Raw genomic sequence first — 15,275 nt, 5'->3', positions numbered from 1 at the left:
TCGGGAGGGGGAACCCCGGCACCATGGGGCACCCCCACACACGGCACCCCGGCATACGGCATCCCAGGGCACCCCCACACACGGCACCCCCACACACGGCACCCCGGCACCCTAACACATGGCACCCTGGCACACAGCATTCTGGCACATGGCACCCCGGGGCACCCCCACACACGGCACCCAACACGCGGCACCCCGGCATACGGCATCCCAGGGCACCCCCACACACGGCACCCCGGGGCACCCCGACACCTGGCACCCCGGCACACAGCATCCCAGGGCACCCCGACACCCGGCACCCAGGGGCACCCCCACACACGGCACCCCGGGCACCCCGACACCTGGCACCCCGGCACACAGCATCCCAGGGCACCCCGACACCCGGCACCCAGGGGCACCCCCACACACGGCACCCCGGCACCCCGCACCCCAGCACCCGGCACCCCAGGGCACCCTGGCACCCTGGCACCCCAACACATGGCACCCCAGGGCACCCCGGCACAAGGCATCCCAGGGCACCCCAGCACCCAGCACCCGCTGCCCCGACGGGCTCAGCACCTGCGCCGACAGCTCCTGCGGGGACGCCTCGCCTGTGGGGCGGGGGGGGGGTCGGGAGGGGGAACCCCGGTACCATGGGGCACCCCCACACACGGCACCCCGGCACCCTGACACATGGCACCCTGGCACCCTGGCACATGGCACCCCGGGGCACCCCGACACACGGCACCCTAACACAAGGCATCCCAGGGTACCCCGGCACCCGGCACCCCGGCACAAGGCATCCCAGGGCACCCCGACACCCGGCACCCAGGGGCACCCCCACACACGGCACCCCGGCACCCGGCACCCCGGCACACGGCATCCCAGGGCACCCCCACACACGGCACCCAACACGCGGCACCTGGCACCCCGGCACCCAGGGGCACCCCCACACACGGCACCCCGGCACCCTGACACATGGCACCCTGGCACACAGCATCCTGGCACATGGCACCCCGGGGCACCCCCACACACGGCACCCAACACGCGGCACCCGGCACCCAGGGGCACCCCCACACACGGCACCCCGGGGCACCCCGACACCTGGCACCCCGGCACACAGCATCCCAGGGCACCCCGACACCCGGCACCCAGGGGCACCCCCACACACGGCACCCCGGCACCCCGGCACCCGGCACCCCAGCACCCGGCACCCCAGGGCACCCTGGCACCCTGGCACCCCAACACATGGCACCCCAGGGCACGCCGGCACAAGGCATCCCAGGGCACCCCAGCACCCAGCACCCGCTGCCCCGACGGGCTCAGCACCTGCGCCGACAGCTCCTGCGGGGACGCCTCGCCTGCGGGGCGGGGGGGGGTCGGGAGAGGGAACCCCGGTACCATGGGGCACCCCCACACACGGCACCCAACATGCGGCACCCTAGGGCACCCCGGCACCCAGCACCCCGGCACCCAGGGGCACCCCCACACACGGCACCCCGGCACACAGCACCCCGGCACCCAGGGGCACCCCCACACACGGCACCCCGGCACCCTGACACATGGCACCCTGGCACACAGCATCCCAGGGCACCCCAACACCCGGCACCCAGGGGCACCCCCACACACGGCACCCTGGCACCCCAGCACCCGGCACCCCAGGGCACCCTGGCACCCTGGCACCCCAACACATGGCACCCCAGGGCACCCCGGCACAAGGCATCCCAAGGCACCCCAGCACCCAGCACCCGCTGCCCCGACGGGCTCAGCACCTGCGCCGACAGCTCCTGCGGGGACGCCTCGCCTGCGGGGCGGGGGGGGGTCGGGAGAGGGAACCCCGGCACCACGGGGCACCCCCACACACGGCACCCCGGCACCCTGACACATGGCACCCTGGCACACAGCATCCTGGCACATGGCACCCCGGGGCACCCCCACACACGGCACCCAACACACGGCACCCGGCACCCCGGGGCACCCCCACACACGGCACCCCGGCACCCCGGCACCCGGCACCCCAGGGCACCCTGGCACCCTGGCACCCCAACACATGGCACCCCAGGGCACCCCGGCACAAGGCATCCCAGGGCACCCCAGCACCCGGCACCCGCTGCCCCGACGGGCTCAGCACCTGCGCCGACAGCTCCTGCGGGGACGCCTCGCCTGCGGGGCGGGGGGGGGTCGGGAGGGGGAACCCCGGTACCATGGGGCACCCCCACACACGGCACCCCGGCACCCTGACACATGGCACCCCAGGGCACCCCGACACCCCAACACCCGGCACCCCGACACCCGGCACCCCGGCACCTCAGGGCACCCCGACACCTGGCACACCAGCACCCCAACACACGGCACCCTGACACACGGCATCCCAGCACCCGGCACCCCGGGGCACCCCCACACACGGCACCCCAGCACACGGCACACAGCATCCTGGCACTCGGCACCCCAACACATGGCACCCCGGGGCACCCCGACACACGGCACCCAGGGGCACCCCAGCACTCGGCACCCCGGCACCCAGCACACTGCACCCCGACACACGGCACCCCAGCGCCCGGCACCCTGACACATGGCACCCCGACACATGGCACCCCGACACATGGCACCCCAGGGCACCCCAACACCCGGCACCCCGGCTCCTGGCACACAGCACCCTGGCACACGGCACCCTGGCACACAGCACCCCAACACATGGCACCCCGACACTCGGCACCACAGGGCACCCCGACACCCGGCACCCTGGCACCCCGGCACCCCGGCACCCCGACACATGGCATCCCAGGGCACCCCAACACATGGCACCCCGGCACACAGCATCCTGGCACCCAGCACCCCAACACACGGCATCCCAGGGCACCCCGACACCCCAGGGCACCCCGGCACCTGGCATCCCAACACACAGCACCCCAGACTGGGAATGGGGTACCCCGGCACCCTGGGGCACCCTGACACATGGCACCCCAACACACAGCAAGCACCCTGGGTTGGGGACGGGGTACCCCGGCACCCCAGGGCACCCCCAACACCCGGCACCCGCTGCCCCGACGGGCTCAGCACCTGCGCCGACAGCTCCTGCGGGGACGCCTCACCTGCGGGGCGGGGGGGGGTCGGGAGAGGGAACCCCGGCACCACGGGGCACCCCCACACACGGCACCCCGGCACCCTGACACATGGCACCCTGGCACCCTGGCACATGGCACCCCGGGGCACCCCGACACACGGCACCCTAACACAAGGCATCCCAGGGTACCCCGACACCTGGCACCCCGGCACACAGCATCCCAGGGCACCCCGACACCCGGCACCCAGGGGCACCCCCACACACGGCACCCCGGCACCCGGCACCCCGGCACACGGCATCCCAGGGCACCCCCACACACGGCACCCGACACACGGCACCCGGCACACGGCACCCTGACACACAGCATCCTGGCACATGGCACCCCCACACACAGCATCCCAGGGTACCCCGACACCCGGCACCCTGGCACCCAGGGGCACCCCCACACACGGCACCCCGGCACACAGCACCCCGGCACCCTGGCACCCTGACACATGGCACCCCGGGGCACCCCGACACCCGGCACCCTGGCACCCGGCATCCCGGGGCACCCCAACACCCCGACACACGGCATCCTGGCACACAGCATCCCGGCACCCAGCACACCAACACACGGCATCCCAGGGCACCCCGACACCCAGCACCCGCTGCCCCGACGGGCTCAGCACGTGCGCCGACAGCTCCTGCGGGGACGCCTCGCCTGCGGGGCGGGGGGGGGGTCGGGAGAGGGAACCCCGGCACCACGGGGCACCCCCACACACGGCACCCCGGCACCCTAACACATGGCACCCTGGCACACAGCATCCTGGCACATGGCACCCCGGGGCACCCCCACACACGGCACCCAACACGCGGCACCCGGCACCCAGGGGCACCCCCACACACGGCACCCCGGCACACAGCACCCCGGCACCCCGGCACCCTGACACATGGCACCCCGGCACCCCGGCACCCGGCACCCCAGGGCACCCTGGCACCCTGGCACCCCAACACATGGCACCCCAGGGCACCCCAGCACAAGGCATCCCAGGGCACCCCAGCACCCAGCACCCGCTGCCCCGACGGGCTCAGCACCTGCGCCGACAGCTCCTGCGGGGACGCCTCGCCTGCGGGGCGGGGGGGGGTCGGGAGGGGGAACCCCGGTACCATGGGGCACCCCCACACACGGCACCCCGGCACCCTGACACATGGCACCCTGGCACACAGCATCCTGGCACATGGCACCCCGGGGCACCCCGACACACGGCACCCTAACACAAGGCATCCCAGGGTACCCCGACACCTGGCACCCCGGCACACAGCATCCCAGGGCACCCCGACACCCGGCACCCAGGGGCACCCCCACACACGGCACCCCGGCACCCGGCACCCCGGCACACGGCATCCCAGGGCACCCCCACACACGGCACCCGACACACGGCACACGGCACACGGCACCCTGACACACAGCATCCTGGCACATGGCACCCCCACACACAGCATCCCAGGGTACCCCGACACCCGGCACCCTGGCACCCAGGGGCACCCCCACACACGGCACCCCGGCACACAGCATCCCGGCACCCTGGCACCCTGACAGATGGCACCCCAGGGCACCCCGACACCCGGCACCCCGGCACCCTGACACCCGGCACCCTGGCACCCCGACACATGGCACCCCGACACACGGCATCCCAGTGTACCCCGACACCCGGCACCCCGGCACCCAGGGGCACCCCCACACACGGCACCCCGGCACCCGGCACCCCGGCACCATGGGGCACCCCCACACACGGCACCCAACACCCGGCACCCGGCACCCAGGGGTACCCCCACACACGGCACCCCGGTACCCTAACACATGGCACCCTGGCACCTGGCACCCCGGGGCACCCCCACACACGGCACCCTGGCACACAGCACCCGGCACCCTGGCACCCCGACACATGGCACCCCAGGGCACCCCGACACCCGGCACTCAGCACCCCGGCACAAGGCATCCTGGGGCACCCCGACACCCGGCACCCCGACACACGGCACCCCAGGGTACCCCGACACCTGGCACCCCAGCACCCCGGGGCACCCCCACACACGGCACCCCAGCACCCGGCACCCTGACACATGGCACCCCAGGGCACCCTGACACACGGCACCCTGGCACAAGGCATCCCAGGGTACCCCGACACCCGGCACCCCGGGGCACCCCCACACACGGCACCCCGGCACACAGCACCCCGGCACCCCGGCACCACGGGGCACCCCCACACACAGCACCCCAACATGCGGCACCCCGTCATACGGCATCCCAGGGCACCCCGGCACCCGGCACCCCGGCACCCAGGGGCACCCCCACACACGGCACCCAACACACGGCACCCCGGCACCCAGGGGCACCCCCACACACGGCACCCCGGCACACAGCACCCCGGCACCCTGGCACCCTGACACATGGCACCCCGGCACCCTGACACCCGGCACTCAGCACCCTGGCACAAGGCATCCTGAGGCACCCCGACACCCGGCACCCAGGGGCACCCCCCCACACAGCACCCCAGCACCCGGCACCCGGACACATGGCACCTCAGGGCACCCCGACACACGGCACCCCGGCACCCTGACACATGGCACCCTGGCACACAGCATCCTGGCACATGGCACCACGGCACCCTGACACCCGGCACCCTGGCACCCCGACACATGGCACCCCAGGGCACCCTGACACACAGCACCCCAACACGCGGCACCCTGGCACACGGCATCCCAGGGCACCCTGACACCCAGCACCCCAACACACGGCATCCCAGGGCGCCCCAACAGCCGACACACGGCACCCCAGCACCCGGCACCCTGGCACCCAGCACACTGCACCCCGGCACCCGGCACCCCACGGCACCCCGACACCCAGCACCCTGACACACGGCATCCCAGGGCGCCCCAACAGCCGACACACGGCACCCCAGCACCCGGCACCCCGGCACCCAGCACCCCAGGTTGGGGAGGGGGTACCCCGCCCTGTGCAAGCTGTGCCCTTGCACGAGCGCAGTTCCAGGTGTGCACACCCAGACCCTGGTGTGCAAGCAGAGGGTGCTTGTGCAAAGCACAGGGCCCTGTTACACACCCCTCGTGCACCCCCGGGCTCAGCGCACACCCCCTTGCACACCCCCTTGCACGCGCATCACCCCTGGGCAACCCCCTCCTTGCACACACAGTGCCCATGCGAGCCCAGCCCTGTTGCACACCCCCCCTTGCACACGCATTGCTTGTGGAAACACCTGTGCAAGACCAGCCTGTTGCACACCCCTTTGCACACCCAGCCCCTTGCACAACAACCCTTGCAGCCCACCCCCTGTGCAAGGTCAGCCTGTTGCACACCCCTTTCCACACCCAGCCCCTTGCACACTCCCCTTGCACATGCATTGCTCATGCAAGTCCAGCCCCTTGCACATTGTCCCTTGCACATTCCCCTTGCACACCCCTGTGCAAGCTCAGACATTGCACACTCAGCCCCTTGCACACCCACTTGCACATACATCACTCGTGTAAGCCCAGCCCCTTGCACACTTATTCCTTGCACAGTCCTCTTGCATGCCCCATTCATGACCAGCTGTTGTACACCCAGCCCCTTGCACACCCACTTGCACACTCAGCTCCTTGCATACCCACCCCCTTGCACACCCACTTGCACACCAGCCCCTTGCACACGCATCGCTCATGCAGGCCCAGCCCCTTGCTTAAGCTACACCCAGCCCCTTGCACACCCACTTGCACCCCCATCCCCTTGCACACCCCCTTGCACACCAGCCCCTTGCACACTCAGCCCCTTACACACCCCCTTGCACATACATTGCTCATGCAAGCTCATCCCCTTGCACACTCAGCCCCTTGCACAGCCAGCCCCTTGCACACCCACTTGCACACTCAGTCCCCTGCACACCCAGCCCCATGCACACTCCCTCGCACACCCATCCCCTTGCACACGCATCGCTCATGCAAGCCCAGCCCCTTGCTGAAGCTACACCCCCCCTTGCACACCCCACTTGCACACCCCCCTTGCACACCTACCCCCTTGCACACTCCCCCTTGCACACTCAGCCCCTTGCACACCCACCCCCTTGCACACCCCCTCGCACACCTATCCCCTTGCACACCCCCGTTGCACACCCACCCCCTTGCACCCCCCCTTTCACCCCCAGCCCCTTGCACATGCATCGCTCATGCAAGCCCAGCCCCTTGCTGAAGCTACACCCCCCCTTGCACACCCCACTTGCACACCCCCCTTGCACACCTACCCCCTTGCACACTCCCCCTTGCACACTCAGCCCCTTGCACACCCACCCCCTTGCACACCCCCTCGCACACCTATCCCCTTGCACACCCCCGTTGCACACCCACCCCCTTGCACCCCCCCTTTCACCCCCAGCCCCTTGCACATGCATCGCTCATGCAAGCCCAGCCCCTTGCTGAAGCTACACCCCCTCCTTGCGCACCCACCCCCTTGCACACACACCCCCTTGCACACCCACCCCCCCCCAGTCCCCAGGCAGCCACCCACCCTCCTGCGTGCGGGCGATGGGCCCGAAGGCGCCCAGCCCCTCTCGGGCCAGGAAGCCCCCGAAGACGTTGGGGAAGGGGTCTCCCCCGACGCGGGTGGACTCCTCCACGCGCACCTCGCGGGTGGTCTCCCCGCCCCGCGTCTTGCTGATCTCCGTGCGCTCCGTGCGCGTGTAGGTGTGGCTGCTGCGCGTGAAGGTGCGCGTCAGGCGCTCCTGGGCTGACACCATCTGGAACCAGTTCCCTGGGGACGGGGGCGGGGATGGACGGACAGACGGACGTGGGGAGGGATGTGGGGATGGGGGGAGGGAGGGAGGGAGGGATGGATGGAGGGATGGATGGAGGGATGGAGGGATGGATGGATGGAGGGATGGGGGGATGGATGGAGGGATGGAGGGAGGGATGGATGGATGGAGGGATGGATGGAGGGAGGGAGGGAGGGAGGGATGGATGGATGGATGGATGGATGGATGGATGGATGGATGGATGGATGGAGGGAGGGAGGGAGGGAGGGAGGGATGGATGGAGGGATGGAGGGATGGAGGGAGGGAGGGAGGGAGGGAGGGATGGATGGAGGGGTGGATGGGGGGAGGGATAAATGGATGGATGGAGGGAGGGATGGATAGACACAGGGATGGATGGATGGATGGATGGATGGATGGATGGATGGATGGATGGATGGATGGATGGATGGATGAAGGGATGGAGGGAGGGAGGGATGGATGGAGGGATGGATGGATGGATGGATGGATGGATGGATGGATGGATGGATGGATGAAGGGATGGATGGAGGGATGGATGGAGGGATGGATGGATGGATGGATGAAGGGATGGATGGAGGGATGGATGGAGGGATGGATGGATGGATGGATGGATGGATGGATGGATGGATGGAGGGATGGGGGGATGGATGGAGGGATGGAGGGATGGGGGAGAGAGGGATGGACAGACACAGGGATGGATGGATGGATGGATGGATGGATGGATGGAGAGAGGGATGGATGGTGGGATGGAGGGATGGAGGGATGGAGGGATGGAGGGATGGGGGAGGGATGGATGGAGAGATGGATGGAGGGATGGAGGGAGGGAGGGAGGGAGGGAGGGATGGATGGATGGATGGATGGATGGATGGATGGAGGGATGGAGGGATGGAGGGATGGAGGGATGGATGGATGGATGGATGGATGGATGGATGGATGGAGGGATGGGGGGATGGATGGAGGGATGGAGGGATGGGGGAGAGAGGGATGGACAGACACAGGGATGGATGGATGGATGGATGGATGGATGGATGGATGGATGGAGAGAGGGATGGATGGTGGGATGGAGGGATGGAGGGATGGAGGGATGGAGGGATGGGGGAGGGATGGATGGAGAGATGGATGGAGGGATGGAGGGAGGGAGGGAGGGAGGGAGGGATGGATGGATGGATGGATGGATGGATGGATGGAGGGATGGAGGGATGGAGGGATGGAGGGATGGATGGATGGATGGATGGATGGAGGGATGGAGGGATGGAGGGATGGGGGGAGGGATGGATGGACAGACACAGGGATGGATGGGTGTGGGAAGGACAGGGGGTCGGGTGTGCAGTTGGGTGGTCACAGCCACACGCAGACACGTGGCAGGGACGGGCAGACGGACGCGTGGACGGCGGCACACCCGGACGGACACCCGGACGGACACACGGATGGACAGACGGACGCACGCGCAGACGGGGGCACGGACGGAGGCACAGACCCACGGACGGACACGGGGACGGGTGGGGAGAGAAGGAAGAAGGAGACGGAAATCAGAGCTGGAGGGGCTGAGATGGGTCCCTGTCCCCAAGCCCCAGCGAGGAGGAGGAGGAGGAGGAGGAGGAGGAGGAGGAGGAGGAGGAGGAGGAGGAGGAGGAGGAGGAGAAGAGGAGGAGGAGAAGAGGAAGAGGAGAAGTAGAGGAGGAGGAAGAGAAGAGGGGGAGGAGAAGAAGGAGAGGAAAAGGAGGAGGAGAAGGAGAAGAAGAGGAAAAGAGCAGGAGGAGAAGAGGAGGAGGAAGAGGAGGTGGAGGAGGAGAAGAAGAGGAAGAGGAAGAGGAGAAGAAGAAGAGGAAAAGGAGGAGACGAAGAAGAGGAGAAGAGCAGGAGGAGAAGAGGAGGAGAAGAGGAGGAGGAGAAGAGGAGGAGGAGGAGGAGGAGGAGGAGGAGGAGGAGGAGAAGAGGAGGAGGAGGAGGAAGAGGAGGATGACGAGGAGGACGAAGGCCCCCAGCCCCTACCTGGGATCTTGAGGTTGAGGTCGCAGGTGCTGCCGATGGTGGCGATGGAGGGCGCCTGGCGCCGGCGGGTGATGCTCTCCTTCATCCGCCCCTCGCCCGTCACCTTCACCGTGAAGGGGCTTCCTGCAGGGACCCCCACCCACCTCAGGGACCCGGCCACCCCCCGGGCACCCTGCTGGGGGGTGTCCGTGTCCCCGCTGCCACCCCCTGGCCCCTGCCCCGGCCCCTGGCCCCACCTGGCACGTGCTTGTCGGCGAACTTGATGTTGATGAGGTAGTTGCCGGGCTCGGTGGGGCAGTAGGTGACCTTGCAGGTCCCGTCCTCCACGTCCTCGCAGTTGATGTCCACCTTGCTGGGCCCCTCGATGGACAGGCCCAGCCCCCCGTAGCCTGCGCGGCCGCGGGGACACGCTCAGGGGTGGCCCGGTCGTGGCGGCACCGGCCATGGCCGTGGGGAGGACAAGGCCACTGGCCCATCCACGCCAAGGCCACCGGCCCACCCAGGCCGTGGTCACCCTCCTGTCCAGGCCATGGCCACGCCAAGGCCACTGGCCCACCCTGGTCATGGTCATGTCATGGCCACCATCCCATCCAGGCCATGGCCACCCTCCTGTCCAGGCCATGGTCACGCCAAGGCCACCGGCCCATCCACGCCAAGGCCACCGGCCCACCCTGGTCATGGTCATGTCATGGCCACCATCCCACCCAGGCCATGGTCACCCTCCTGTCCAGGCAACAGCCACACCAAGGCCACCATCCCACCCTGGTCATGGGGAGGCCAAGGCCACGGTCATGTCATGGCCACCGTCCCACCCAGGCCATGGCCACACCATGCCACCACCCCATGGCCACAGCTATCACATGGCCAAGGCCACCATCCCATCCAGGCCATGGCCACCCCATGGCCACCACCCCATGGCCCCCAGACCATCCATCCCATGGCCACCACCCCATGGCCACCACCCCATGGCTCCCATCCCATCCATCCCATGGCAACCCCATGGCCACCACCCCACGGCCACAGCCCTGACATGGCCATGGCCACCATCCCATGGCCACCACCCCACAGCCACAGCCCTGCCACCACCCCATGGCCCCCATCCCATCCAGTTCATGGCCACCCCATGGCCACCACTCCATGGCCACAGCCCTGACACGGCCATGGCCACCATCCCATCCAGTTCATGGCCATCACCCCATGGCCACCACCCTATGGCCCCATCCCATCCAGACCATGGCCACCCCATGGCCACCACCCCATGGTCACAACCCTGACACAACCACGGCCACCTCCCCATGGCCACCACTCCATGGCCACAGCCCTGACACAGCCCCATGGCCACCATCCTATGTCCACAGCCCTGACACAGCCATGGCCACCACCCCATGGCCACCACCCCATGGCCACCACCTCATGTCCATGGCCACCACCCCATGGCCCCCATCCCATCCAGTTCATGGCCACCCCATGGCCCCCATCCCATCCATCCCATGGCCACCCCATGGCCACCACCCCATGGCCACAGCCCTGACACGGCCATGGCCACCACCCCATGTCCATGGCCACCACCCCATGGCCCCCATCCCATCCAGTTCATGGCCACCCCATGGCCACCACCCCATGGCCCCCATCCAGACCATGGCCACCCCATGGCCACCACCCCATGGCCACAGCCCTGACACAGCCATGGCCCCCTCCCCATGGCCCCCATCCCATCCATCCCATGGCCACCCCATGGCCACCACCCTACGGCCACAACCACGCCACAACCCCATCCACCACCCGCCCTGTATCACACCCACAGTTGCCCCCTCACCCCAGCCCAGCCATGCCCACAACCACCCCCTGCCCCCCTGCCCCCTGTGCCCGCCGGGGGTCTCACCGGCGCTGCGGGTGTCCACGATGAACTCGGCCACCTGGAAGGTGTGTCCCTCCACCAGCCCCTTGCCCCAGACCTTCACCCTGCTGGCGTCCCCGATCTCCGACTGGCCCACCAGGATCTTGAAGGGGCTGTTGGTGACGTGCTGGCCGCTCTTCTTCACGCTCACCACGTGCTCCCCCACCTCCTTGGGCGTGAAGGAGATGCCTGGGGTGGGGGGACACACACACACCACTGTCACACACCCCCAACAGCTCCCTGGACACCCCCACCAAACCCTGGCCACCCCCACCAACCCCTTGTCACCTTGATCAGTCCCCTGGCCACCCCCACCAGCCCTTGGCCACCTCCACTAGCCCCTGGCCACCTTCACCAGCCCCTGGCCACCCCCACCAATCCCTTGTCACCCTGATCAGTCCCCTGGCCACCCCCACCAGCCCTTGGCCACCAACTTCTGTCCCTGCCCACCTCCACCAGTCCCTTGTCACCTTGACCAGTCCCCTGGCCACCTCCACCAGTCCCTAGGCCACCAACTTCTGTCCCTGGCCGCCTCCATCAAACCCCCTGTCACCTTCACCAGGTCCTGGCCACCTCCACCAGACCCAGGGCACTTCCATCAAACCCCCTTGTCACCTCCACCAGCCCCCTGGCCACCCCCACCAGTCCCTTGGCCAACAATGTCTGCCCCTGGGCACCTTCACCAGCCCCTTGGCCACCCCCACCAGCCTCTGGCCACCTTCTCCAGCCCCCTGTCCACCTCCACCAGTCCCTTGGCCACCAACTTCTGTCCCTGCCCACCTTCACCCACCTTCACCAGCCCCAGGCCACCAACAGTCCCTTGGCCACCAACATCCATCCCTGGGCACCTCCAGCAGCCCCCTGTCACCTCCACCAGTCCCTTGGCCACCAATTTCTGTCCCTGCCCACCTCCACCAGTCCCTTGTCACCTTGACCAGTCCCCTGGCCACCTCCACCAGTCCCTAGGCCACCAACTTCTGTCCCTGGCCACCTTCACCAGCCCCAGGCCACCAACAGTCCCTTGGCCACCAACATCCATCCCTGGGCACCTCCAGCAGCCCCCTGTCACCTCCACCAGTCCCTTGGCCACCAATTTCTGTCCCTGCCCACCTCCACCAGTCCCTTGTCACCTTGACCAGTCCCCTGGCCACCTCCACCAGTCCCTAGGCCACCAACTTCTGTCCCTGGCCACCTTCACCAGCCCCAGGCCACCAACAGTCCCTTGGCCACCAACATCAGTTTCTGACCACCTCCACCAACCTCCTGTCACCCCCACCAGACCCCTGGCCACCTCCACCAGTCCCTTGGTCACCACCATCTGTCCCTGGACACGCCACTGCCCCCCTGGCCACCAATGTCAGCCCCTGGCCACCCCACCAGCCCCAGGGCACCTCCACCAACCTCCTGTCACCCCCACCAGTCCCTTGGCCACCAACATCCATCCCTGGGCACCTCCAGCAGCCCCCTGTCACCATCACCAGTCCCTGGCCACCCCCACCAACCCCTTGTCACCTCCACCAGCCCCCTGGCCACCCCCACCAGTCCCTTGGCCACCAACTTCTGTCCTTGGTCACCTTTACCAGCCCCCTGTCACCCCACCAGCCCCTGGCCACCTTCACCAGCCCTTGGCCACCTCCACTAACCCACTGTCACCTCCACCAGTCCCTTGGCCACCAATTTCTGTCCCTGGGCACCTCCATGAAACTCCTGTCACCCCCACCAGTCCCTGGACACCCCGTATCCCCACACCCTGTGTCCTTCTGTCCCCTGTCCCCCTGTCCCCTACCCCATGTCCCTGTGTCCCCTGCCCTGTGTCCCCACGCCCCAAACCCCCTGTCCCCTGTCCCTGTCCCTGTCCCCTGTCCCCGTCCCCATCCCCTGTCCCTGTCCCCCTGCCCCTGTCCCCTGTCCCTGTCCCTGTCCCCTGCCCCTGTCCCCTGTCCCTGTCCCCTGTTCCCTGTACCTGTCCCTGTCCCCTGTCCCTGTCCCTGTCCCTGCCCCTGTCCCCTGTCCCTGTCCCCTGTCCCCTGTCCCTGCCCCTGTCCCCTGTCCCTGTCCCGTCCCCTGTCCCCATCCCCTGTCCCTGTCCCCATCCCCTGTCCCCCTGCCCCTGTCCCCTGTCCCCTGCCCCTGTCCCTGTCCCTGCCCCTGTCCCCTGTCCCCTGTCCCTGTCCCCTGTCCCTGTCCCTGCCCCTGTCCCTGTCCCCTGCCCCTGTCCCTGCCCCTGTCCCTGTCCCTGTCCCCTGTCCCCTGCCCCTGCCCCCTGCCCCCTGTCCCCTGTCCCCTGTCCCTGTCCCCTGTCCCCTGTCCCTGTCCCTGTCCCCTGTCCCCTGTCCCCTGTCCCCTGACCCTGCCCCCTGCCCCCTGTCCCCTGTCCCCGTCCCCGTCCCCATCCCCTGTCCCTGTCCCTGTCCCCCTGCCCCTGTCCCTGTCCCTGCCCCTGTCCCTGCCCCTGTCCCTGTCCCCTGACCCACCGATGTGGCGGTTGGGCAGGCGCTTGAGCAGACAGGGCTCCTCGTGGCCCAAGGGGGCCCGGATGCTGCTCCCCTGTCCCCTGTCCCCTGTCCCTGTCCCTGTCCCTGTCCCTGTCCCTGTCCCCTGTCCCTGTTCCCTGTCCCCTGTCCCTGTCCCCTGTCCCTGTCCCCTGACCCACCGATGTGGCGGTTGGGCAGGCGCTTGAGCAGACAGGGCTCCTCGTGGCCCGAGGGGGCCCGGATGCTGCTCCCCTGTCCCCATCCCCTGTCCCCTGTCCCTGTCCCCTGTCCCCTGTCCCCTGTCCCCTGTCCCTGCCCCTGTCCCTGTCCCCTGACCCACCGATGTGGCGGTTGGGCAGGCGCTTGAGCAGACAGGGCTCCTCGTGGCCCGAGGGGGCCCGGATACTGCTCCCCTGTCCCTGTCCCTGTCCCTGTCCCTGTCCCCTGTCCCCTGTCCCCTGTCCCTGTCCCCTGTCCCCTGTCCCCATCCCCTGTCCCTGTCCCTGTCCCCTGTCCCCTGTCCCTGCTCCTGTCCCCTGTCCCCTGTCCCCTGTCCCCATCCCCTGTCCCTGTCCCTGTCCCCCTGCCCCTGTCCCCTGTCCCCTGCCCCTGTCCCTGTCCCCTGTCCCTGTCCCCTGTCCCTGTCCCCTGACCCACCGATGTGGCGGTTGGGCAGGCGCTTGAGCAGACAGGGCTCCTCGTGGCCCGAGGGGGCCCGGATGCTGCTCCCCTGCCCCTGTCCCCTGTCCCCTGTCCCCTGACCCCTGTCCCCTGTCCCTGTCCCCTGTCCCCATCCCCTGTCCCTGTCCCCTGACCCACCGATGTGGCGGTTGGGCAGGCGCTTGAGCAGACAGGGCTCCTCGTGGCCCGAGGGGGCCCGGATGCTGGCGCTCAGCTGGCTCAGGTCGCTCTCCGTGATCTTCAGCGAGACATCGGTCGAGGTGCCCACGTTGAGCTGCGACGTGCGCATGGAGTCATCCCCTGGGGGGCACAGGGGACACGGTCACCGGGGGTGGGGGGGAGGGATGGGGTCTTCCAGGGGTGGAGGTGATGGGTTGGGGTCTCCAGGGCTGGAG

At 68.8% G+C, this 15,275-nt stretch overlaps 1 protein-coding gene across 1 annotated transcript in view; it reads right to left on the bottom strand.

The window, feature by feature from the left end:
• Window positions 1-527: 527 nt before the first annotated feature.
• Window positions 528-15,275, bottom strand: part of LOC311204235 (filamin-C-like) — a gene marked incomplete at both ends in the record, with an annotated part of 45,342 nt that continues 30,594 nt past the window's right edge. Inside the window, 12 exon segments of the mRNA XM_084280687.1 lie at window positions 528-590; window positions 1,278-1,340; window positions 1,721-1,783; window positions 2,080-2,142; window positions 2,982-3,071; window positions 3,654-3,743; window positions 4,087-4,149; window positions 7,575-7,817; window positions 9,829-9,951; window positions 10,065-10,217; window positions 11,711-11,914; window positions 15,019-15,180. Coding sequence (XP_084136813.1) covers window positions 528-590; window positions 1,278-1,340; window positions 1,721-1,783; window positions 2,080-2,142; window positions 2,982-3,071; window positions 3,654-3,743; window positions 4,087-4,149; window positions 7,575-7,817; window positions 9,829-9,951; window positions 10,065-10,217; window positions 11,711-11,914; window positions 15,019-15,180 — 1,380 coding nt within the window.

Source organism: Gallinula chloropus (assembly GCF_964237585.1).
Source record: "Gallinula chloropus genome assembly, contig: HAP1_SCAFFOLD_452, whole genome shotgun sequence".
NCBI lineage: Eukaryota > Metazoa > Chordata > Aves > Gruiformes > Rallidae > Gallinula > Gallinula chloropus.
This window is presented reverse-complemented; position numbering and strand designations above follow the sequence as displayed.